At 50.5% G+C, this 25,611-nt stretch overlaps 1 protein-coding gene across 1 annotated transcript in view; it reads left to right on the top strand.

Moving 5' to 3' along the window:
* ds (dachsous cadherin-related 1) overlaps positions 1-25,611 on the top strand; it is a 220,353-nt gene that overhangs the window by 139,214 nt on the left and 55,528 nt on the right. The window contains exons 17-18 of the mRNA XM_072287492.1: positions 14,441-14,689; positions 21,901-22,043. Coding sequence (XP_072143593.1) covers positions 14,441-14,689; positions 21,901-22,043 — 392 coding nt within the window. The remainder of the gene's footprint in view (positions 1-14,440; positions 14,690-21,900; positions 22,044-25,611) is intronic.

The following is a 25,611-nucleotide window of genomic DNA, read 5'->3' as shown; positions in this document are numbered from 1 at the left end:
TTTCTAGTTTGTTGGGAGCTTTAATGTAATTTCTATGTTAGCTTTCTACTTTGTACACATAAAAAGCAACTGTGCATTTGATTCAGATGCATGAATCAGTGGTGTGTTTTAAAGTTTTTTTCTGCATCTTGCTTAAGGGCCCCTTACCAGGTCACATAGTATATTTTGGTTATAGGCTGGAAGCTGTTACGTGTCTTCTAGGGAGTGTTCTGCCGCAAGAATTTTTCAAATTGGCTCAATAATTAATTAATTTATCTATTTATTTATTTATTTATTTATTCTTAGTCCCCAGGCCAGGGGCATTCGGGACACAAATAGCTGATCGCTCACGTACCTTGCCGCTTGCCTCGTGTGACCGGCGCTCGTCCCTGTCGTAGCTCGACTCCCTCGCACACGGCGATCTTCCCCAGTCAGAGCTTCTTCCCTACATCACGCCCCATGACCCAATCAGAGGGACTGCTGCCGCTGCACTCAAGAAACGCCGAGGGACGACCGACTTCGGTTACGAGCATCATCGAGCGACATCCCTCCGGACAGCGGATGCAGTCCCCTGACCATCGGGATCTCCTTCTCCCGGCGGGGCGGTCTGTTACGTTTCGCCTACGACACGCGGTATAGCCGGTGCGGATGCAACGGACGCCGGGGCTTCGTTCAAAGCAGCGGACATTTTGGCCCGTTCAGTGCTGCCGCAACGCCTCCCCACCAAGCGCGTCCAGGCATGTTTCAATGCCACGTGTCTTCGTGTGTGTGTGTGTGTTGTGGGGGTTCCACTCTGCGTGCGGCTAGGGCTGAAGGCGAGCTCCGGATCTAGCCCCACGCAGTCGCTTCGTGGTACTCCCAACCCGTAGCGCGGGAATCGCGGCTACGCCGGGTTCGGACGAATAAGGCAACCAGCGGTGTCAACGGTAACAACGTTTATTGCTATTAGCAATAGCGAACACTCGCAGAGGGACGTCCTCTCCGTAATAGTAATAAATAGTCTGGCCTCGTTGCCCGGGATAGTCAGGCAACGTGGTCACTCACGGGTAGCAGCAGGTACTCCAGTCCGGCAGGTTATGGGTCCGGCCTCAGAGAGAGAGCGTCTCCCCCGGTCGCGCTGTTTTGTCCCTTTTTAGCTGGGCGAGGGGAATGTCCTCCTCGCCCGTCAGCTGCCTGCCCGCGAGTCGCGGAGGAAGGGCACGTGCGCGTCGCGAGAGCGAGGGAGAATCGGGAGAGGGCATAGTGTGCCTCTCCCCCGTCTATGCCGGCTCTCGACGCGACGGCGCGGGGGAAGATGGGCGCGTGTGCTCCCCACATCCTCCTCCCCTTAAGAAGCCCCCCGTACGTTGATGCTGGCACCTAGGTACGCCCGAAGGGTTCGGGCGCCCGTTTGCTAAAGTTCCCGCCAAGGTTGACGATCAAGGCAGCGTTGCACACGCCGGCTTTGAGCGTCGGGCTTGCGTTGCTGTAGCCCTCAGGTGGCAGATACTTGATGCCGACTCGAAGGTGTCCAGTCAGCGGCACTGCTCGGGCTTGCGAGGCGGATCGTAGTCCCGGCTCGAAGGCGACTCTCCGTGCCGCGCCCCAGGTGTCGGCTGCACAAGCCGGGCGGTCGCTTGCTGGGCGCCGGGTAGTGGTTCATGCGGCTGCAAGGACAGCGTAGCGCTGCCGGTGCGTCAGTTGTACCCGCGAGTACTGCAGGCAGTTCGCACGGCCGTGTCTTGTTTCCTGCTTCAGAAAATTGGATTAGTCCACTGCACGGAACGAAATTGTGATAAGCAGCATGACTGGCCGGATCCGGGAACACCGTCAACGCCCGTTACAAAGGGAATGGTCGTCCGCATCATCGGCTCACAGCACACCGCACTGGCCCTCGCAAGTCTTTAGTCAATGCACACACCGCATGCAAACACGTTGAATCGTTCACGCCACATCCCCGTCGTAGTCTGTGTGGTTGCTTGAAGACTGGAACGACGGCTCGTCGTCAATACTCTGCGCTCTGCTGTCGCTAGACGTTCGCTTCCCGGCAGGAACTAACAAGGTGCCAGCACGGCCCGGACTTACGAATAGTCCTCGCAGTCATCGGGCTACGCAAATATAGCCGTCGGATCACTTCCGCCTGCTACGCAAGTTGTAGCGCGGCTGTGGGCTCGCCGTTCGATTCTGGCTGCTCTCACTCACCGACCGCGGTTGAGGGAGGGTCTGATCTTCATCCCACTGCTCATCACGCGGCACGTAGCGTTTCAGGTCGCATACGTGTACCGGCCCGCCGATCGGCTTCCCTTTCATGCTCTCGAGCCGGTAAACAAGCGAGGAAACCTTCTCTCGCACTTGATACGGCCCGGTCCACTTCGGCGCCAGCGAGGCAGCGAACTGTTTGCTAGAATCGCTGAGAACGTGCTGGCGTCGAAGCACCAGATCGCCCACTTCGTAGCGGACGTTCCGATGCGAGCGGTCGTACTGCGCCTTCTGTTGCGCCCTAGCAGTGCGAAGATTACGGCGTGCTTTGTGTAAAGCTTCCGTCAGCTTGTCACGTAGGTGCGTCGCGTATTCAGCTCGTGCTGCCGGCGCGACCGACATTCCGCTGCGATCCGCGAGAACTCTATCCATCGGATTCGGCAGCTCTCTCCCCAGGTTGAGAGAAGAAGGCGCGTACCCAGTCGAGCGGTTCACTGTCGATCGCAATGCAAACCCGATCTCTGGAAGGTAGGTATCCCAGTCCTTATGTCTTTCAGAGAACGCGACAAGCATGTGCTTAATGTTGCGATTGACCCGTTCAGTGGGGTTCGACTGAGCATGGTAAGTTGTCGTTTTCTTGTGCTTAATGCCAAGTGCAGCGCACGAGTCGACGAAAACCTTCGCGGTGAAGTAGGACGCATTGTCCGTTATCAACTGCTCCGGAAAGCCAAATCTAGTGAAAACCTCTATCAACTTATCCATGATCACTCGTGCCGTCAGTTTTCGCAAGGGGAAAAGTTCGACCCATTTACTGAAGTGATCTGTGACTACAAGCAAGAATTTGTTCCTGCTCGGTGTGGTGGGATACGGTCCCATGACGTCACACGCCGCGATTTGCCAGGGAGTCTGGCTGTCGATAGGCTGCATGAGGCCGGGCGGTTGTCCACCTCGGGGCTTCACGCTTTGGCACACATGACATGAGCGGGCGTAGCGCATCACGTCCCGTTTCATGCCTGGCCAGGTAGCGAGGCGACACAACTTAACGTAAGTCTTGGGGCCGCTCGCGTGCCCAGCGATACACGAGTCGTGAAAGTAGCGTAGCAGTGCTCCTCGCAACGCGCGCGGTATCACCACCTTAAACGGCTCACTTGTGTCGTCCTCGGTGGGAATATACCTCAGCAGGAGGCCGTCGGAATTCAGCAGATAAGAATCCAGCGCACTCACAGCATTACCAGCTGATCCCGAGCGCTTAGCACCGACAGCAATACCAGCTGCCTCCATGTGTGCGGCGGCCGCGCCACCCTGCTCCCGGAGCTCGTCGAGCACTTTTCGACAAAACGGGTCCTTCTGCTGAGCCTCGAACAGCTCCTCTCTGCTGAAGACGACTCCTGCGGAACCGACAACATCTACGTGGTTCACGCTCTCGCCCAGGATCGACGGTTGTTCCGCGTCCCTTACTTGGGCCTCTCCATCGCCTCGGACTGGCGCTCGCGAAAGTGCGTCAGCTGCGGCATTGCTTTTTCCTTTGCGGTAGCGCACGGTGAAGTCGTAACGCTGCAGCAGCAGTGCCCAACGCGCCAGGCGGCCACTCGGCTCGCTCAAGCGCCTCAACCAAGTGAGAGCCATGTGGTCAGTCTCAATCTTGAATGCCACTCCATCGACGTAATAGTCGAACTTTCGCAGAGCGAAAACTATCGCGAGGCACTCCTTCTCTGTCACCGAATAGTTCCTTTCGGCCGGCGTCAACGAACGACTCGCGAACGCAACCGGTCGGTGAGTGCCTCCGTGCTCCTGAAGCAAAATTGCCCCTAAGCCTAGGTCGCTTGCGTCTGTTTGAATCACAAACTCCCTATTCAAATCGGGCAGCTGCAATTCGGCCGTGTCAGCGAGCACCTTCGTGAGGCCACGCAGTGCCGCCTCCTGCTCTTGGCCCCAAGTCCACCGTTCGTCTTTCCTCAAGAGCTTCGTCAAAGGCGCTTGCACTGCCGCGCAGTCTGGAATGAATTGGCGATAAAAGTTCACCAATCCCAGAAAGCGCCTTAGTTCGCCGATATCTTTCGGCGACGGGTACCTCAGTATAGCCTCGAGCTTATCCTCACTCGGCAGGATGCGGCCGTTGTCCAGCGTGAATCCCAACAGCGCTATTCTACTCGCAGCTATCTGAGCTTTGTTCGGGTTCAACGTGATACCCGCGGACCTCAGCCTGTCTAGGACGTCTCTCAAGTGGCGCAAGTGCTCCTCGAATGTTTTCGAATAAACCACTATGTCGTCCAGATATGCGAGGGCATGTTGCCACTTCGCGTCTCCTAGCACTCGGTCCATCAACCTTTGATATGTAGCGGGAGCTCCGACCAAACCAAAAGACATTCTCTTAAATTGAAAGAGCCCCCGGTGACAAGTGAAAGCCGTTTTCTCTTTGTCACGCTCGTCCATTTCGACCTGAAAGTATCCACGACTAGCGTCGAGCGTCGTAAAGTACTTCGCCCCGCCTAGGTTAGACACTAATGAGGAAATGGAGGGTAGAGGGTACGCATCCTTCTTCGTAACCTCATTCAGCCTGCGGTAGTCTACACAAAGGCGATAGGTATCGTCCTTCTTCGGGACTAGAACTACCGGGAAGCCCCATGGGCTGTTCGACCTTTCCACCACGCCTGTGTCGATGAGTTCGTCTAAGGCGCTATCAAGTGCTTTCCGCTTAGTCAAGCTAATCGGCCGAGGATTACATTTCCATGGTGCCGCGTCACCCGTGTATATCCTGTGTCTGACTAGCGTAGTGCGGCCCGGACGGTCAGTGAAAATCGCGTCGTATTCGTACAACAGCGACGACAGTCGTGCCCGTTCTCTCTCCGGCATATTGGCCTCTGACAAAAGCGGGTGCGTTACTCCTCGCAGAACAGTGGCGCACTGTTGTGCCACCGTGTCGCTCTCCTCGCCTGCGCCGATTACTGTTCGCTCGCTTGGCTGTGGCCGGGTGTGGCCCGCTCGCGCCGCGCCCGGAGACTGGCGTGTCTCCGCTGCCACGGGCGCTTTTGCGAAAAGCTTTAAAGCACCCGTTCCGTTCTCTCGGTAACCTCCGTTGCCGATGTCTATTACAATGCCCGACTTGACGAGAAAGTCTCGACCCAAAATAACAGGCACTGATAAACCCGGGAGATGTACGAGGCGTTGTCGCCTCACGCGTTTCTCCCAACGGATCACTAGCCTAGCTGCACCGCTAGATTGCGCTGTGCCGGAAGCAAGTCGGAAGGTGGTGCCATTATCTCTCAAGCGGATGTTGTTCTCGCGGAGATGATGCAACACCTCGTCACCAAATAATGAAGCGCTTGCTCCGGTATCCAATAATGCAGCGAATTTCTTTCGGGCTATCGTTAGCTCGATGAACGGCGCCTGCGAGTCCGCAACACCTCCTACGCGACAAGCCGAAGGCGCAAGTAATTCGATACCACCGGCTATGTTCGATATCGCCGCACGGGACCCAAGGTGGATCACCGGCGGCCTCGCCCGTTTCCCGAGCCACGTGCTCGGCCTCGGCCCGGCGTGCGGCCGCAGTCACGGGCGATGTGCCCTGGTCGGCCGCATTGGTAGCAGCGGCCGCTGAAGCCTCGGTGGCCTGGGCGGCCGTCGCTCCACTCCGGCCCGCCGTAGCTTCCTTGAACTGCGTTCGGCGTGTGCCGCTCCTCCAGTCTCGCATCGGCCTCTCGTTCCTGTCGCGGCGCGCTGAGTGCGGCATTAGTCGGTGCTGTTCTCAGCGCGTAGGCGTACGGGTCCAAAGCGCGGTCTGATAACTCCCAACTACGCTGGACCTGCTCCTCCGCGAACGATGCCGACGAGCCGACTCTAGACGAGTGGGAAGTGATCGCGCCGCCGTTCCACGCGCAGCGAGGCTCGAGTGACAGCGCCGCGGGTGGAGGCGGGCGGTATGCTCGCGCCGCGAGAATGTCTCCCTGGATGCGCTTCGCCTCGGCGGCGAGTTCGTCTAGGTCTCTAAATTTGCGCCCTCTGAAATAGGCCGCGAAAGTGGGGTGCGCTTGCCGTGTGACGCGCTCAACTTTCTCTTCATCGGTGGCGAGAGGGTTCGCGAGACGATGCAGTTCGTCCATCGCTCGAACATATTCCAGCAGGGACTCGTCCGGATGCTGGGTACGAAGCTCCAGCTCTCTCCTCAAACGCCACTCGTAATTGGCCGGAAGAAATTCTTCGCGGAAGTTCGCGCGGAACTCCTCTACTGTGCGGCATCGGTGTCCGGTCAGTCGGAACCATCGAGCCGCCTGGTCGGTCAGTGAAACCGGGATCACGCGCGCGACTAGTTCGGCGTCTGAAAGCCCGGTTGCCTGCTGGTAATACAGTAGACGGTCGAGGTACTCACTCGCGCTCGTGCGATCGTGGTACCCACTGTAGGTAGGCATGTCTACCTTAATCCGTGGTCGCTCGCTCTGCGACGAGGCCTGCATTGTGCCTTGCAGGGCGCCGGCTAAGCTCTGCATGATTTGCAACGCATTTTGCAGCATTGCCTCGCTAGACGGTAAACTCTCGCCCAAAGAGCCGGATGCCTCCGCCGTCGGGGTTGAGTTATTTAGTGGCATGTGTGCCTCTGTGTCCGCGTCGCGATGCGGCGAGGGGCCCGACGGGGTACGCCTCGTATTGGGGTTAACCTCGGCCCACGTGGCATTTGCGCCAGTCTGACTGTTCCGCGTGAAACACTCAAAACCAAAGCTGCTGGTTTGTTCAGCAGCTGCCGCCGCGTTAGCAATAGGCTGCTGACTTTGCGTCGCTACATTTGACAGCATGAACAAATCTGAGAGGTCAGACAAGCCAGCCGCCATTGTTCGCTGAAACGTGGGTAGTCCTAGCGCCAACACACACCAGAAGACTCGCCGTGTTGCCGAATTCGATCCACGTTGGTAGCGCCAAATGTGGGGGTTCCACTCTGCGTGCGGCTAGGGCTGAAGGCGAGCTCCGGATCTAGCCCCACGCAGTCGCTTCGTGGTACTCCCAACCCGTAGCGCGGGAATCGCGGCTACGCCGGGTTCGGACGAATAAGGCAACCAGCGGTGTCAACGGTAACAACGTTTATTGCTATTAGCAATAGCGAACACTCGCAGAGGGACGTCCTCTCCGTAATAGTAATAAATAGTCTGGCCTCGTTGCCCGGGATAGTCAGGCAACGTGGTCACTCACGGGTAGCAGCAGGTACTCCAGTCCGGCAGGTTATGGGTCCGGCCTCAGAGAGAGAGCGTCTCCCCCGGTCGCGCTGTTTTGTCCCTTTTTAGCTGGGCGAGGGGAATGTCCTCCTCGCCCGTCAGCTGCCTGCCCGCGAGTCGCGGAGGAAGGGCACGTGCGCGTCGCGAGAGCGAGGGAGAATCGGGAGAGGGCATAGTGTGCCTCTCCCCCGTCTATGCCGGCTCTCGACGCGACGGCGCGGGGGAAGATGGGCGCGTGTGCTCCCCACAGTGTGTGTGTGCATGTTGGTGCCCACGCTTGTCAAAGCGCAGCAGCCGGGGAGAGGAGCTCCCCAACTGTGAAGCGAGGAGGTCTGACCGGCGCCGGCCCGGCGGATGCGTCACCTTCTAGTCTCAACTTGCCCGAGTGGCGCCGTCACGTGCGCCCCATCTAGAGCCGTTTCTTCTTGCCCTCAACTCCGAGAGTATAAAAGCAGCTGCCTCCGGACGCCAAGAGAGAGGCTCCGATTTCTTCCGTTGAGTAACGTGCTTTCCCGTCTCTCCACTTCGGTCAATCTGACCGGCCGCTCTTTTGCGATGCTAGAATAAACAAGTTGTTCTGTTAGCAGTCGACTCATCCTTTGCCAGCACCTTCGGATGCTTCCAATTGTGCCCCAGGCCGCCAGGCCAACGCTACCCTTGGGGCTTGCGACCCAGATGCAACACCCTTAAAAAAATAGGGCACGGGGTGCTGGCTACTCTCCACTCTGCGCTGCATTGGCCAGGCCTTCACCGACACATACCAGAGGGGTGCCGATACACCCTCCTGGCATGTCCAGGTGGCCACACTCCGTGTTTTCGGACTGGTCTCCGTAGTTCTGGCGGGCAGAACAGTCGTTGGAGCAGGGAGCATCCTTGCAGCTGGAGTGCCTGGCTGTGCAACCCCGCGTCAGCGTCGGTTGCAGCAGCGGCTCGAAGGCGCGACGGGAGCAGACGGCTTGGCCATCTTGAGTGCGAGTCTGCTGCAACTTAAGCTACCGACGAAGGCGACTGTTGAGAGAGAATGACTGCAGGAAGACAGTCCCGGGGCACCGGCAGCTGCGGTGCTAGCAAGAGTAGTAAATGCTGACAGTAGTCGTTTCCAAGAATGGGCAAGAAGAGATGGGAGGCACAGCATCGAGGGAGCTGGACATGGTGTTCGTCACCTTTTGCACGCACACACACGAAGCACCCGCAGCGTGCGCCCTTAGGGCTTGCAACGGATCCAGGCGCAGGGAATCCAATGTCTGAGGCGCCGAATGTCTCAAACCTCCCTCATGTGATGCTCCCGTGGTCGCATGCCCCCACTTTCTGAGCACTTACACGGCGAGTCTCAAAGACTAGGCAGAAAAGAATTAGGGCACCAAGCGCCCCTCTACAGCTATGTACAATGACGATGGGTAAGAAGCGGGGCACTTTGAAAACAAGGCTATGCACACGAAGGAGATTAAACCACTAAACCGAACGGTTTAGTCTCCAAACAAGAAGAAAAAACAAACAAATTCAAACAAGAAGATATACAAGCACTGAACAAAAGGCAAACGAAAGCACATGTGTCTTTTCGACATCTAGTTAGGGCGAGCTGGAACCGTACGCACTGGCCTCTATGCGGGAAATCCCGAAAGAAAAGAAAGCACTTGCTCGCAGAGGCAGAAAGCAGGAGTAATGCGTTTCTTTTACCAGAAATGTCTGGAAACGCGAGGGCGACTTCACAATGGTGGTCAATGGTTCACCTGAGGGGGTATCAATGTGACGGCCGAAATCGGTCGGATACACCGAACGTGCTCTGTTCCCCGGAACACCCGAGATCGCTGGGCTCCGGCGCCGGCTCAACTGGCCTGCAATGGTAGGCTTTCAAGTCGGCAATGTGAACGCGGCCCCTAGTTCTCCCCGTCTGAGGATCCGTCAGCTCACACAAGTGGTGAAAGTCGTTTCTCCACTCGGTAAGGCCCCAGCCATTTAGGAACCAATGCTGCGGAAAACCCTTTGCTGGCGTCACTAAGAGCGTGGTTGCGTTTAAGCACCAAGTGATCGACCTGAAAGGAGACGTCGCGATGACTCTTGTCATACTGAGCCTTCTGCTGGGCTCGGGCGGCTCCCAAGCTGTCCCTTGCTCTAGAGAAAGCGCAGGCAAGCCGGGAGCGAAGCTGCGCTGCGTACAAGAAAAGGTCCCCTGGCACATTCTCAACCCCTGCTTGGCACTGCATAACAATGGTTAGCAGATTCGCCAGTTCACGGCTAAAAGCGCGGAAAGCGGGGGAGAAGCTTGTTGAGTGGTTTTGCGCCGTCCGGATGGCGAATGCGAGTTCGTTCATGTGGTCTGCCCAGTCCTTCTGGCTCCTGGCAAAAGCCGTGAGCATTGACTTCACAGTATGATTAAAGCATTCCGTGAGGTTGGACTGGGGGTGGTAGGGCGATGTGAGGCGGTGCTCGATCTGAAGGGATGTACACTCTCACGAAACACCCGAGAAGTGAAGTAAGACGCATTGTCAGTAATCAAACACTCCAGAAATCCAAAACATGTGAAAATTTCCGTTAGCTTGTCCAACACTGCCCGGGCCGTCACCTTGCGGAGCGGAAATAGCTCCACCCACTTTGTAATGTGATCAACTATGTACTACCAAAAGGTGCTGAAAGCCCTGCTTACTCTTTGGAAAAGGTCCAATTAAGTTGCAGGCAGCAAACTGCCAAGGCCGCTGACTGTCAATCGGCTGCATTAACCCTTTCACTGTCACGGACGTACCGGTACGTCTTCGTGCTTCCCCCCCACAGTGTCACCGACGTACCGGTACGTTCTCTATCGTGCGTTCAAAATTTCGCGCCTCAGCGCAAAGCTGGCGCTCCTGAACTGGCCCCCCTATCTGTTGACTCTTTCTACAAGTTCGTATTTTCGCCTCGACCTGTGGTAGTCACGTATTGAAGAGTACGGTGCGACTGCCACTCGCCCCTCTCTCTTTGCCGAGTGGCGCGGTGGCTCCGCGTTCGCTGTATCATGCGTCGCGCGCGTGTGGTTATGGGTTTAAGGGTTGTTCTGCCATCTCCGCGGGTTTGAAGGTTTTTATTTTTATTCTGTTGGTGTGTCTGCTACGGCGCGTCAAGTTCAGAGGCACGCGCCGCGCCGTTGCCTCTCCGAAAAGAGTGACTCGATTGCTGCTTTCGCTCTCTCGCCGCACCCTCGCTTCCGACTTGCAGCAGTAAACGTAAAGCCCTTCGAACTTTGTTTTAGCCTTTTTCCATCTCCCTCTGTCTTCTTGATCACGCAACGTCCCATTTCTCTCCGTTGTGCGGGTGACTGCAAGCGCATCCTCCCTGCGCGCGGTTACTTTCGGATGGCTGAGCGCGCGGACCTTCGTCTGCTCATTGGAGCGGTGGCTCAATTCCGATTCAGAATACGAGCCGAGCTCGGATTCGGACTCGGACAGTCTCATGCGAGGAAGAGGGGAGTTCCGCATCGTCAGATTCGGATGTTGAATAGATGTTATTGTCAGGCTGATAATGATGATGATGTTTACTAACAACAGCTGCAGAACACTGAAATGTGCATATTGCAGTGACTATGTTGTTTGTATACCAATCATAATCAAAAATAAATTGCTATGTTCATTCCCTGTTATGCTCGTTCCCTGAAACCAAGCCGACACTGGGGGGGCGTCACGGCCAGAAATGTCCGACAGCGAAAGGGTTAAACCCGGCGGACGGCCACCGCGAGATTTCACCGTCTGACACACGTGGCAAATCCGGCAATAATGGAAAACGTCGTGCTTGGTACTGGGCCAGGTGACAGTGTGGCTGAGTCTTGCAAAGACCTTCGAGCCACTCAGGTGTCCAGCCAGTGGTTCATCGTGAGCATAGCGCAAAAGCGCGCGTCTCAGACGTTTCGGTATCACCACCTTAAACGGGTTAATAGATTTGTCCTTGGTAGCGATATATCTCAGCACGAGCCCATCGTGGTCCAGCAGGTAGGAATCTTCAGAAGTACTAGCAATACAAGCTGGCCCAGGTCCTTCTGCGCTCGTTGCAACGCCAGAAAAGTTACAGTGCTCCATTTCCGCTACTCTACCAGCAATTTTCTTGCAAAATGAATCCTCCTGCTGGGCCTTTAGAAGCTCTTCTCGACTGAATATAATCGCGGTCCCTCAAGAGGGAGAGCCGGTTCCATAACTTCCCGTTGAAGATACTGCAAAGGCCTCGTTCTCCTGTGTCGCGGTACACGGCTGTATTTTTGCGGCTAACCCCTTCTCCACACGCGCGAGAACATCACACGCGGTGACATCGTGTTCATTAAATGCACAGTCATCAACGGTGAAGTTACCAGCAGTGCCGGGCGATCTATTCACAACGCTCCCCTTTGGCTCGTTTACAACTATTGTCTCCACTGAGGGAGAACTCTCGTCACCGCCCCGCTGTACAATGGTGAAAACCTCTTTTACCGCAATCTCCTCTGTAGATGGGGGCCCGAAGACGGCCTCTGCGCTCGGTGCTTCACATTCTGCGTGTCCGCACCGTCGCTGACCAGTGTCGGTGACGGGAAGTGCCAGGTAGTGTTTGCGAACGCATTTCGGCCCGCGTGCGCGAACCATTGTTCGACGCGGCGTGGAACCTGCCTTCCCCCGCCATCGGAGGCCGCGGGCGCCGAGTGTGCTCCGTGTGTTTGGGTGCAGTTTGGTACATGCTGGCCATATTGTAATCAATAAACGCATTAACTGTCCTGGAAGTCTCGTGTTCCTGGGAGAGCGCCCTTACGTACAGCCACAGCCGGCCAGGCCTTTCGGCTCGGTGCTCGAACCTGCAGCAGGTCTATCGCCGTACGCCGTTGTGCTGCGTCGTGAAGCTCCCCTTCTCGGGGTCACTTGGCGACGCCGTGCGGGGAGACATAGAGTGAGCCTGCATTTTGGCGCCCAACGTGTAAAATGTGAAATTGTAAACGCGTAAATGTTAATGTAATGTAATCTAAACCATGTAAAATTGACATTAGAGTTGCTAAAATCAAAGTAAAAATCGAACATGCACCTAATGTTTTAGCAAGAAAAACATGACATGCCTCTGGTTCAGGGGAGAAAAATAAGAGGAAAGAAGAAATAATTAAACTTTACCTTCCGAGAATCCAACATTATTTGCTTAGTGTCCATCATGATCATTTTAATGCTGTATATGAAGAACCACAACATCAAGTCCCCTGTACAGTATTGAGTGTGTTTAATATTCCGCATTTATCTAACGACTCCGCAACAATTGCAAACGGGATAGTTCACCACACCTAGACTTCACTGCTTCTTCCTGCAGCGCAAGCAATTCTCTGTCGTCAGGCCTTCTTTGCCGACCCAGTGACCAAAGTTGTCTAATAGCTTGGGCTACTATGTGGCTTGTACTCATGATGCCATCGTGGTACCGTTACCATTGTCATCATACAGTCTTTGTGATACAGTCGTTGCGACACCATCGTCGTCATGCACTCATCATCCCATTGTCCTCATACCGTTGTCATGTCATCGTTGTCATTGTGTCATCATACAGTTGTCGTCATGCATTATGTTACCATTCCATCATCATGCCATTGTGGTCCTTCCGTTATCATCTTCGAAGTTTGTCATACAAGTCTTATGCCTTTGTCGTCACAAAGTCACCGTACCATAATCGTGATGCCGTCATTGCCATGCTGTTGTTTCATCATCGTCATTTCAGAAACATCATGCCATCATCTTCATTCCATCAGCATCATTTTTTCTCCATTGTTCTATAGAAATCATGCTGTCATCATTAAATCATGATTATGCTGCACTTGTTGTCGTGCGAACGCAATCATTTCCTTTTTGTCGGACAGTCCCTGTCAGGCGTCCATTGTCATAATGTCGTCACGATGCTATCGTCATCATGCCATTGCCATAATTCCAGCTTTGTCATATCGTTATCGCCATTGTCATCATCATATTGTCTCATGCTGTGGTCATCACGATGTCATAGATATGTATAATCTCATTGTCCTCATGCTGTCATCGCTAAACTTCCTTTGTCGTTTCATTGTCACCGCGTCATTGTCATACAATCATCGTCATGCTGAAGGGCAATCTTGGCAAGCGAATGCCATAGCAAAGTAGGCTGATAGCGAAGACAGTGTATGTCCCGCAAAGCCAAAGCAAGCGAAGTCTCAGAATGGCTACAGATTTTAAATAATCATGACTTCACCAATACTTTGCTTGAATGTTAATCGCATTACCATCGACAGCCACCTGGACAAAGGCCATAATTATTTAGGACAAGGCTTTCCAAATTGTTGCCATGCCAGACATGCATGCAATAAAGTGTACACACGCACATGACCTGTACCAACTAGCTCGCACCCAAACCTTTCTAAGACACTGCAGCAATTAAATCCATGCAGAAAATCTATTATACAAAAGTATAAATGAACATGGGAGACATAATATTGACATATTTTTCCGCGTGTAACCTGCCACCGCGTATAACCCACACCCACCATTAAAACGTCTGGAAAAAAGAAAATCCATGCATATAACCTGCAGAAGTAACTGCACACAACAATGCTCACATCTTTGCAAGAACAGTCTCCATTCGCAGATGCATGGCTCATCCAAGTCGTTTCTTCGACCAGCGGCTGTCTTCCCCCTCCTTTTCGGTGATGCTGATAATCTTCTGATGTGCTGTAAAGTACAGCTGTTCAGTGTAGCTCATTGTGATCAGAGTTCTAGTTTGCCAGCGACGTGTACTTCGCTAACTACTAAACACAAAATGGCGACCCTTAAAAGAGGGGTGACCATGAAGGCGGGAAGAACATGCAGGGGTGGGGAGAAGGTGTGGTTCCGTAAAAGATAATGAAACTCTTCATGAAACTCTTTGCGAAGCTCTTCATGGTACCGCGGCACGTGCTGCCCTGAAGCCTGAGGCAAAATATAACTCGCACCTCGAATTTACTGTTCATATTTTTTTTCTGCAAGTTATACATGCAAAAATATGGTATAGTAGTGCAACAGGTGTGGGTAAGTACGAATGCATAGGACCTGAAAGGAATGAGGCCCCTAATTTGGGTGAAAGCTATATAGGTACATTGCAGCTGTGTTTTGTTGCAGGTTGTTTGACCGTGAGAAACGTGCCAGCTACACTTTCGAGGTGCAGGCTTCGGACAACGGCCGCTACCAGGCCCACTGGGCCCGTGCCCGTGTGCAAGTCACCGTAGTGGATGTCAACGACAATAGCCCCCGCTTTCTTGAGTTCCCCTACGTGGCCCACGTAAGCCCTCATGCCCCCCTTGGATCCCAGGTGGCCCTGGTACAAGCCCATGATGGAGATGACGGACCCAATGCAGATGTGTTCTATACGTGAGTGTGTTCGCACAGGCTCCTATCCCACTTTGTCTCTGCTTTCCCTCCTTTGCTTTTTCTCACTTGTATGTGGAACCATCATTTTATAAATTGGGTGATAAGCCACAGCGGCTGCATTTTAATGGGGGTGAAATGCGAAAACACCCATGTACTTATATTTAGGAGATTTAGGTGCACGTTAAGGAACCCCTGGTGGTCCCAGTTATTCTGGAGTTGCCTCCAACGGTGTGCCTCATAATCAAATCATGGTTTTGGCATGTAAAACCCCATAATTTCTTAAACCAAGTGTAAGCAACTTTTCTTTCTTTTATTAATTACAGGCCTATTTCTCTGACTTACTATGTTGAATTAGTCAAGCATGTCAGTCATAAACACATAATGAGATATCTCAAATCCAATGACTTTCTGCTAAAATTCTTAGCATGGGGCTCGTTGCAGCAATGGTAGTGTCACAACTAATTTAAGGTTCACACAACATTCTTAGTGACCTTGATATTGATAACCAAATTGATGCACTGTTGTTGAGTTCGATAATCGTTTGCTGTTTGTTTTGTTTACCTTGGGGACTCCTTCAACTGCAGAGGTAACCTCAGGTGTTCCTTGGATATTTATTATTCTTAATTTTTATTCATAATTATAGCAACATAGCAACACTCGCGCATAGTAGCAACTTTCGTGCCATCTCTCGTACTACCCTGCAAGCATACTGACCGCCGCAGTAAAGTCACGTGGCGAAGCTGGATTGCAGGAGACAGGAGCTATGCGAGAAAACAACATATCAGGGGGCACGAGAGAGTCTCGCATCCCCACATCCCTCCAGCCTTAAGTTACTACCTATGCCAGCGAAACATGTCACACGGTCTAACATCAATGCGTGCTTCACGAACAAGGTAGTACATGCAACAGTGGCCGCGCCGAGGAAATGTCCACCCGCTGTCCATAACATGCGAGCCGACATTGTCCTTGGGTACACCGCTAACGTCCGCTGGTCACAGCAGCAGCTCTGCAGACTCGATGGCACGAGCAGTAGTCGGCAGTAGTCGCAGTATACGGCACGCGCAAGCGTTGCTCGCGCCAATGCACCCTGCTGGCAAGAGCCGCAGCAGGCCGTTGGTGACTGCCAGTTATTTTCCCTGCCGCCGTGGATTGCGAGCTGGACACAAGCGGCTGCCAAAGTCGCTGCGCTGAACTGGCCACAGCATCACCATTGCCCTGTGGCTCGATCGTAGTCTGGGGCCGCAGCGCAGATGATGTGCAGGGAACAGCAAACGAGGAGAAACTCCACTCACGCCGTATACACTCGAAATACTCGGCAAACACTAAAGTAGTGCAAGGGAGAGGAATTTTGCATGTGCATCGCCTACATGGTACGATGTTCAGTTCGACTAGCAAAAGATCGGGCGGCTACTCAGATGCTAAGTTCACGTGAACAAAGCTCACTTCCTTGAGTCAAACGAGTAATTTCAATTCGTGCGAGAATAAACAGAATGAGGGAAGCGAAGTGCAACACAGTTTGTGTTCCCTCACGAGCGACAGGCAGCTTCGCAAAGCCTTAGGCCTAATGAGTCGCTAGCCTGACAACAACCGGCATCGAAAAACAACACCCGAAATGCGTGCAAAACAGGCAAACGCGAAGAGTCGTCAGCTCTGTGAGGGGGTCTTACCCTGCTCGGTGCACACAGCATCCAAGTTGACGGCCCCACCGTCCCATATGGTGTCCAAGCACCCAGTGCCAGGCCACATTACCAGTCAGTCTGTAGTGGCACCCGTATTTTTTTTTCTTCTTTAAGTCGTTTACCGAATGAACAGGTCTGCTTTATACACCGGCGCGACTTATATACGTTTTTTTTCCCCCTCAAAATGGCAGTTTTGAGGGGGGTGCGATATATTTGTACAAAAGTGCGACTTATAGAATAGAACATACAGTAATATTTCGAAATCTGGGTATTCTTAGATTTCTGTGTATCCTTTACGGCAGCCGGAACAGCAGACTAGCAGAGAAGGTGCGGAAAGTGGACGCCATGGCATATGTGTTCGGAAAACCCAAGACGGGACTGGAGGAAATGAATGCCAGCAGGGGACTTTCTTTTTTTTTTTTTCGTGGCACGGAATTGATAGAGAATAGCAACAGAACACGCCAAGAGCCCACACTGATGTTTTTGTGGATAGCTCATACAGTGACAACTGATAATCTGAGGGGTTGATGGGTGAAATAGTTAATTTTGTGGCATTCACTATAATGCCCTTTCAGAATAACAAACAATTTGCCGCAATCCCCTGAAGTTCGTTGTATCAAAATTTCACTGTAGTCATGTACTTAGTAGCTCGTCATTTTATTGTGATAGCAATTATATAGACACTCCAGGTGCATTTCCACCGTCCCCATATAAAGTCCAAGTGCAATGACATCGTGGCTGCACGCCATATGCTCTAGGTGCGAATGAAAATGTGTGAGGTAAAGCTGAGAATGGTGACTTGATGTTGTGCGTGCAAGGGAAGAAGGTGGGGGAAAAGTGTGCCATCTTGCACTGTGCACAAGGCGCCAGGGAGGCGGAGAAGGGGGGGGGGGGGGAGAGAGAGAGAATTCCGACGGCGGTTCCTTATGGTGCAGCTGAGCACAGCCGTGCAGGCCCCGCCGTGAAAGCGTTCTGCAATCCAAACCTCTCGGAAAGCGATGCACACGGGGTACAATGGTCAGGTATTTGTTGGTTTTGGAGACTAATGTAATTTATTTCGTTATATCCATTAGCAGGACAATTTCACTTTGTTAAAACAGGGTTTTAAATACGTAGATCTTATGGGGATTTCAAGGTAAATTTCATTTACTTCATTATGTGCACTATTTCATTTTATCACATTTTGTTATAACAAAATGGCTGTCCAGAGGGTCCATGATGACGCCATAAGGCTCGGCCTGGCAGTGTCAACGTGGATGCGGCCCGCCTCGGTCTGAAAAGACCGGGCTTCAGGACACTAATAAAGTTTTGTGAATGAATTAATGTTATAACAAGGTTCGAGTGTACTACCCTTGCTTTGTACAGCTGCCTACTAATTTGCTATCGAAATCAATGCTTCGCCTTTTGGGCAGAACTGTAACTTTTTTCCCCTTCTCTCTCTATTTTGCAATGTGTTCAGTGATACATCTTTTCTTTTTTAGTCTAGTTGCAGCATCAGTGTAGTACTGTTAGGTCATCTGTTGAAAATGTTGGTATTTATTTTTTCATTACATTTATCATAATCTACAGATTCTGATCTTTGTAATTATTTATTATCATCTTGTTTTAATGTCAACACTTTGCTCAAATATCTCTGAATACATTCGAGTAATTCGATAAGATATCTACTACAGTCTGCTACATCATGCCTACGATCAGATGACACAAGGTTCACTGACAACAGACAATGGATAGGACCATCGACAACATTCAAGAAACTTCCGATACATGCAGGCATGTCATGTGCTGAGTGATAACGTTTAACATTTGCTAGCCGGTGAAAAGCGGTCACCGGAGAAAGGTAAACAAGTACGCGTGTCAATATGAGGAACGGGAAGTTTTTTTTGAAGGATTAACTTGCAATAGGATTTCATCACACTCCAGAAAAGCTTATCACACTTATCACATCAAGATATACTAATATGCAGAAGGTCCTCATTTAATGTTGCAGTTTGAATCCCGGCCACGGCGGCCACATTTCGATGGGGGCGAAATGCGAAAACACCCGTGTGCTTAGATTTAAGTGCACGTTAAAGAACCCCAGGCAGTCGAAATTTCCGGAGTCCTCCACTACGGCGTGCCTCATAATCAGAAAGTGGTTTTGGCACGTAAAACCCCATAATTTAATTTTTTTTAATGTTGCAGTTAAGGTTTAAAATCCTCTTGGGTGAATGTCATCAGCGTAAAGTAAGCATTTAGAGTTATTGCGGCACTTCAGTAAATCATTAATATATATAAGAAACAACAATGGTGCTAGTAAACCAGTAAACCCCTGTGGTACACCCTTTTTAACAATGCATGAGTCGGAAGAACATTACAATTCTGCACAACTGGAAGTCTGTAATTAAAGGGCCCTCACCAGGTCTGACCATTTTGAGCTGACAAGCGCAGTGAATGCACTGCAAGCCAACGAGATCGTGTCTGCTAAGTATTACATCCCTGCGTGCCACGGAAAGAGCTTAAATTTCAAACTGAACACCTTTTGCCCTTCTCCTTGCATGAACCGCACTCTCAGCTGGAGAGCCGACGTATATTGCACAAGTGCGCCTACGTACATGGCAGTGCCGTGACATCGCTCATATTGGCCCCTGACTTTGAGAATTACTGAAGGCAACAGCAGTTACTTGTTTGGTGTGTTCCTTCAATAGACAAATGAAAGTTTAAAGAAATAATAGTGTGTCTTCGTTTTTCTTCGTACCATAGCAAGAGAGATGTACTTCTGTTTCGTCTGCTCGTTACGATGTCGTGAGTCGCATGCGCGGAGAGCAAAGCTTTGTCATCTTCTTCCGTGTTCCAGCGTGCGATCATGATCCGCTTTCGTCTGTCTCAGTGTTTGTGTAGTACTGACTTATACTGCTAGTCAAGTGTTCTCGTGCACAGCGCGCAAAATAGCGTGCTGCGCAATACGTAACAGCTCCGTGAGAAACCCTCAGTGGAAGTACACTGTGCAGCAAGAAAATCTAGGGAAAAAAAACGAGGACGGGGCTCGTGATGTATACATCACACAATCCTCCATCTCTGGTATTGGAGATTGCAGGGAAGGAATTTCACTTGCGGAGGCTACACGAGAGCACGACCTACTGAACTCCAGACCTATACAGATGTCTCTTGCGCAGCATGCCTGGTCTAGTTCAACTGTTCTGCCACTGGGGACAGAACGGACGGACAGAGTGGTGTTAGTTATAACCTGTGCACTGTAGTCTGCTTCTGCGATCTGTTCCAACACTCGTGCTGCCATTTCAGCACGCACAGAGCGTTTCTATTGGTGGGGAAGGAATAAATTCACAAACATAAAAAACAAAATTTGCAAATGCTTTGTGTTTGAATAGTGAGATTAGAGGAGGAGGAGCAGTGAAAGAAAGGTAAACAATGTGCTCAGGTCGCAGATGCAATGCTAGACAGGGCATAACTTTCCTTTTCCTAACCTCTCTAAGAGACTGAAAAATATTCTTTTAAATAATTCATGGGATAAACTACCTTTTTTTAGTTTATTATAGAAAGCCTAATGTCAGAGCTGACGTATTAGGATTTACTGCTTTGTGCTGTAATGAAAGGCAGAGGATCTGGTAAAAGCTTTAACAAGTAATAATTCCTGCACCTAATGTGTGCAAGAAATTGATCGAGTCTGTTTCAAGGAAAGGCGAGCGTAGTGTGGCGTTCTCACGCCCATGCTCTTGGGACAAAGGAATAACAACACAGTAGTGCAAACAATCACAAGGGCATTTATTGCACCTTTCATAGATCAATGCCTGCTAGTCGAGTTGCTACCCCCAAAACATGCCGATTGGCACGCGACAAATCTAGGAAGTCCGACTCACCGCGACCGGATAGCGAGCGAATATGTTCGCCCCCATGTTGGATCCCAACGCCTGGTCGTTCGTGCTTACGGTCACGCGAACGGTGGCGCATTCGAAGGAGGCCATGCAAGACGGTCTCACAGAAGCATGGATCGGCGTGCACACGGCACGTCCGCGGCGTACGCCAATCCGCAGCCAAAAATCCCTGTCCTTGCTGCCTTGTCTTTCCCGCGCTCAAGTAACCCCGCCGTGAGGCGGCGTTAGCAGCGCAACACTCGCACCATCTCTCGCACTGCGCTTCAACCACTCCGACCGCCACAGGCGCCAGGCCATGCGGCGAAGCCGCACTGCAGGAGACGGGAGCTATGCGAGAAAACAAGATATCAGGGGACGCGTGAGAGTCATGCAACCCTACCGTAGCTAATATTATTTGATGTCTAGGTGAGCTGAAAGCTTGCAAAAGGTATCCCATCGCTTTGAAACATGCTGCACTGCAGGCCTTATGTCTCTGCACTCTTTCCAAACTGCAATGCTAGCTTTTCTGCGTGGTACAGCAGCAGCATAACGGTGGCCCGAAAGATACGAACACAGTGAAGCTGTATGCGTACAATTCTCTTTATGAACTTTTGACACACTCGCAGGCAACCTGTAAGAGTTATCAAATGAGTGGTAATCATTCTGTCATAGAATGTTGTGACGGTTTTCAGTTTCTAAAACACGCAGATCTGAACTTTACAATGTAAACAATGAAATTGTTTTGAAGTTTACGAACTCTATAAACATTGTCACCTAATGTGCAAGAGCTGTGCGGCTTGTCACTGTGAAGAGGGCAGTAGGAGTGGCTATTTAACACTATTTTCGAGAGTAGCTGACTACACGCACTAGCATTTTTCAGGTGCAGGCAGTAGCAGTAAGCATTTGGAGCCAAGTGAATTATCAAAGCCTTGTGACATCACTGTCATTGTGTTTGCAAAAATCATCAACTATGCAAGCAGTTCATCACAACGTAACAGCCATAGTTCTAATTACAATGCCATCCTAATCAACCATAGAGTAGCTGACAAACAGATCATGAAAGCGACCGCAGCGGCCAATGGTTGAACGAGACTGGGCACAGGCGACTCCCATAGAAGTCAGTTATCTGTGCAAGTCTGGAGTTTCAGTAGGTTGTGCACGGGAGCAAGTGGAGAGAGCATTACGTTGGCAGTGACACTCGCCTCCTGAAATCATGGGTTCGCGGCACAGAAATATGTCTATCTCGGCTGCTAATGAACCAATTGAAGAATTCTTGCAGTAGAATACTCCTTAGAGGGCATGTAAGACCTTCCAGCGTATAACCAAAATTTGCTATGTGGCCTGGTGAGGGGCCCTTTAAGATAATTACGAATAAGGCTTAACACAGGGCCAGTGATTTCGAGAGATTCCGAGTTTTAAACAAAAAATTTCATTATTAATCATATTGAATGCTTTTGTGAGATTGATGCCTAGAACTACAGCATAGAGGCCGACAAAAAGAGAATTTTGAGCATATTCTGTAAACTCAGCTAAAGTTAGTTCACTGAAGTAGTTGGCTCGAAAACCGAACTGTTGGCTGGCTAAAAGATCAAATTTTTGTAGATAACACGTTGGACATTATTGTACTATTGTCATTATAAAGAAAAGATGTGCGAGACAAATTGTGCTGCTTCCTTTACAGCACACCGAGTGGTGGCAAGCTGCACCTCGACATGGACACCGGACTGGTGACAGTGGCTGCAAGTTTGGTGGCCGACAGTGGTCAGCTGCTGCACCTGGACTTGGTGGCTCGAGATCGTGGTCGGCCATCCCGCATGGCTAGTGGTGGGTGCTCTGCAATGGCGACAGTTATTCGACTTGACAGGGTTTATTCAAAGCTATCCATCCACTAGTAATCTTGTAGATTACGCCCGTTGTTCTTTGAGGTCACACTACCTCTCAAAACTAACTAGGCTGTAGGAAATACACTTCCTACAATAAGTTCCTTGCTGCTGAGCTTATGCTGGCCATTCCTCATGCCCTAGGAGCTTGCCACCATTTAGATAACTATGGAAAACAGAAAAGAAATAGTCAACTTCCATTAATTTAACTTTGACGGGACCAACAAAATTGTTCAAATTATCCAGCTGGTCTAATTAAACAAGATGCAGAAAAAAAAAAATGCCAAACTCATTGTTTATTCATTTGGAAGTATTTGCCCTAGCCTAAAGCTTGGTCTACATGGTGCGATATTACACTGCGTTTTTCGCTGCTACAATTTCCGTAAATGCGAACTTCACATGACTGTTTCACATGCACCGAGCGCGGCAGCTGCGATTTTCACGTTCGTGAGCACCTAGCAGAGGTCTGAATTGCTCTTGACGTCAGTTAGCTTCAGTAAGAACAAAGTAAAGCAACTTAGAAAGTGTTTTCGTTAAAGTTTTTTTCTGTTTGAGTGTGTTACTTTATCAAAAAAAAATTTATATAGGAAGGCCACAGTAACATTTCTACAATCCATGTTGTGATTGGTTCCCCGTCCTTGCTGCATGTGCATTTTTGCAAAGAAGTTCAGTACTACAAACATCGAAAAATCACACGCACGAAAGGTCCGATGGCCTATTTGCCGCAAGTGCCAAAACGCAGTCACGTTCACACCAGGTGAAACAGGCTTATCATCATCATCATCATCATCAGCCTAGTTACGCCCACTGCAGGGCAAAGGCCTCTCCCATACTTCTCCAACTACCCCGGTCATGTACTAATTGTGGCCATGTTGTCCCTGCAAACGTCTTAATGTCATCCGCCCACCTAACTTTCTGCCGCCCCCTGCTACGCTTCCCTTCCCTTGGAATCCAGTCCGTAACTCTTAGTGACCATCGGTTATCTTCCCTCCTCATTACATGTCCGGCCCATGCCCATTTCTTTTTCTTGATTTCAACTAAGATGTCGTTTACCCGCGTTTGTTGCCTCACCCAATCTGCTCTTTTCTTATCCCTTAACGTTACACCCATCATTCTTCTTTCCATAGCTCGTTGCGTCGTCCTCAATTTCAGCAGAACCCTTTTCGTAAGCCTCCAGGTTTCTGCCCCATATGTGAGTACTGGTAACACACAGCTGTTGTACACTTTCCTTTTGAGGGATAGTGGCAGCCTGCTGTTCATGATTTAAGAATGCCTGCCAAACGCACCCCAACCCATTCTTATTCTTCTGGTTATTTCAGTCTCATGATCCGGATCCGTGGTCACTACCTGCCCTAAGTAGATGTATTCCCTTACCACTTCCAGTGCTTCGCTACCTATCGTAAACTGCTGTTCTCTTCCGAGACTGTTAAGCAATACTTTAGTTTTCTGCAGATTAATTTTCAGACCCACCCTTCTGCTTTGCCTCTCCAGGTCAGTGAGCATGCATTGCAATTGGTCTCCTGAGTTACTAAGCAAGGCAATATCATCAGCGAATCGCAAGTTGCTAAGGTATTCTCCATCAACTTTTATCCCCAATTCTTCCCACTCCAGGCCTCTGAATACCTCTTGTAAACATGCTGTGAATAGCATTGGAGATATCGTATCTCCCTGTCTGACGCCTTTCTTTATAGGGATTTTGTTGCTTTCTTTGTGGAGGACTACGGTGGCTGTGGAGCCGCTATAGATATCTTCCAGTATTTTTACATTTGGCTCATCTACACCCTGATTCCGTAATGCCTCCATGACTGCTGAGGTTTCGACTGAATCAAACACTTTCTCGTAATCAATGAAAGCTATATATAAGGGTTGGTTGTATTCTGCACATTTCTCTATCACTTGATTGATAGTGTGAATATGGTCTATTGTTGAGTAGCCTTTACGGAATCCTGCCTGGTCCTTTGGTTGACAGAAGTCTAAGGTGTTCCTGATTCTATTTGCGATTACCTTAGTAAATACTTTGTAGGCAACGGACAGTAAGCTGATCGGTCTATAATTTTTCAAGTCTTTGGCGTCCCCTTTCTTATGGATTAGGATTATGTTAGTGTTCTTCCAAGATTCCGGTACGCTCGAGGTTATGAGGCATTGCGTATACAGGGTGGCCAGTTTCTCTAGAACAATCTGACCACCATCCTTCAACAAATCTGCTGTTACCTGATCCTCCCCAGCTGCCTTCCCCCTTTGCATAGCTCCTAAGGCTTTCTTTACTTCTTCTGGCGTTACCTGTGGGATTTCGAATTCCTCTAGGCTATTCTCTCTTCCACTATCGTCGTGGGTGCCACTGGTACTGTATAAATCTCTATAGAACTCCTCAGCCACTTGAACTATCTCATCCATATTAGTAACGATATTGCCGGCTTTGTCTCTTAACGCACACATCTGATTCTTGCCTATTCCTAGTTTCTTCTTCACTGTTTTTAGGCTTCCTCCGTTCCTGAGAGCCTGTTCAATTCTATCCATAATATAGTTCCTGATGTCCGCTGTCTTACGCTTGTTGATTAACTTCGAAAGTTCTGCCAGTTCTATTCTAGCTGTAGGATTAGAGGCTTTCATACATTGGCGTTTCTTGATCAGATCTTTCGTCTCCTGCGATAGCTTACTTGTTTCCTGTCTAACGGCGTTACTACCGACTTCTATTGCGCACTCCTTAATGATGCCCATGAGATTGTCGTTCATTGCTTCAACTCTAAGGTCCTCTTCCTGAGTTAAAGCCGAATACCTGTTCTGTAGTTTGATCCGGAATTCCTCTAGTTTCCCTCTTACCGCTAACTCATTGATTGGCTTCTTGTGTACCAGTTTCTTTCGTTCCCTCCTCAAGTCTAGGCTAATTCGAGTTCTTACCATCCTGTGGTCACTGCAGCGTACCTTGCCGAGCACGTCTACATCTTGAATGATGCCAGGGTTCGCGCAGAGTATGAAGTCGATTTCATTTCTAGTCTCACCATTCGGGCTCCTCCACGTCCACTTTCGACTAACCCGCTTGCGGAAAAAGGTATTCATTATCCGCATATTATTCTGTTCTGCAAACTCTACTAATAATTCTCCTCTGCTATTCCTAGAGCCTATGCCATATTCCCCCACTGACTTGTCTCCAGCCTGCTTCTTGCCTACCCTGGCATTGAAGTCGCCCATCAGTATAGTGTATTTTGTTTTGAGTTTACCCATCGCCGATTCTACGTCTTCATAAAAGCTTTCGACTTCCTGGTCATCATGACTAGATGTAGGAGCGTAGACCTGTACAACCTTCATTTTGTACCTCTTATTAAGTTTCACAACAAGACATGCCACCCTCTCGTTAATGCTATAGAATTCCTGTATGTTACCAGCTATTTCCTTATTAATCAGGAATCCGACTCCTAGTTCTCGTCTCTCCGCTAAGCCCCGGTAACACAGTACATGCCCGCTTTTTAGCACTGTATATGCTTCTTTTGTCCTCCTAACCTCACTGAGCCCTA

The sequence above is a fragment of the Dermacentor andersoni genome, chromosome 4, assembly GCF_023375885.2.
Source record: "Dermacentor andersoni chromosome 4, qqDerAnde1_hic_scaffold, whole genome shotgun sequence".
Taxonomy (NCBI): domain Eukaryota; kingdom Metazoa; phylum Arthropoda; class Arachnida; order Ixodida; family Ixodidae; genus Dermacentor; species Dermacentor andersoni.
This window is presented reverse-complemented; position numbering and strand designations above follow the sequence as displayed.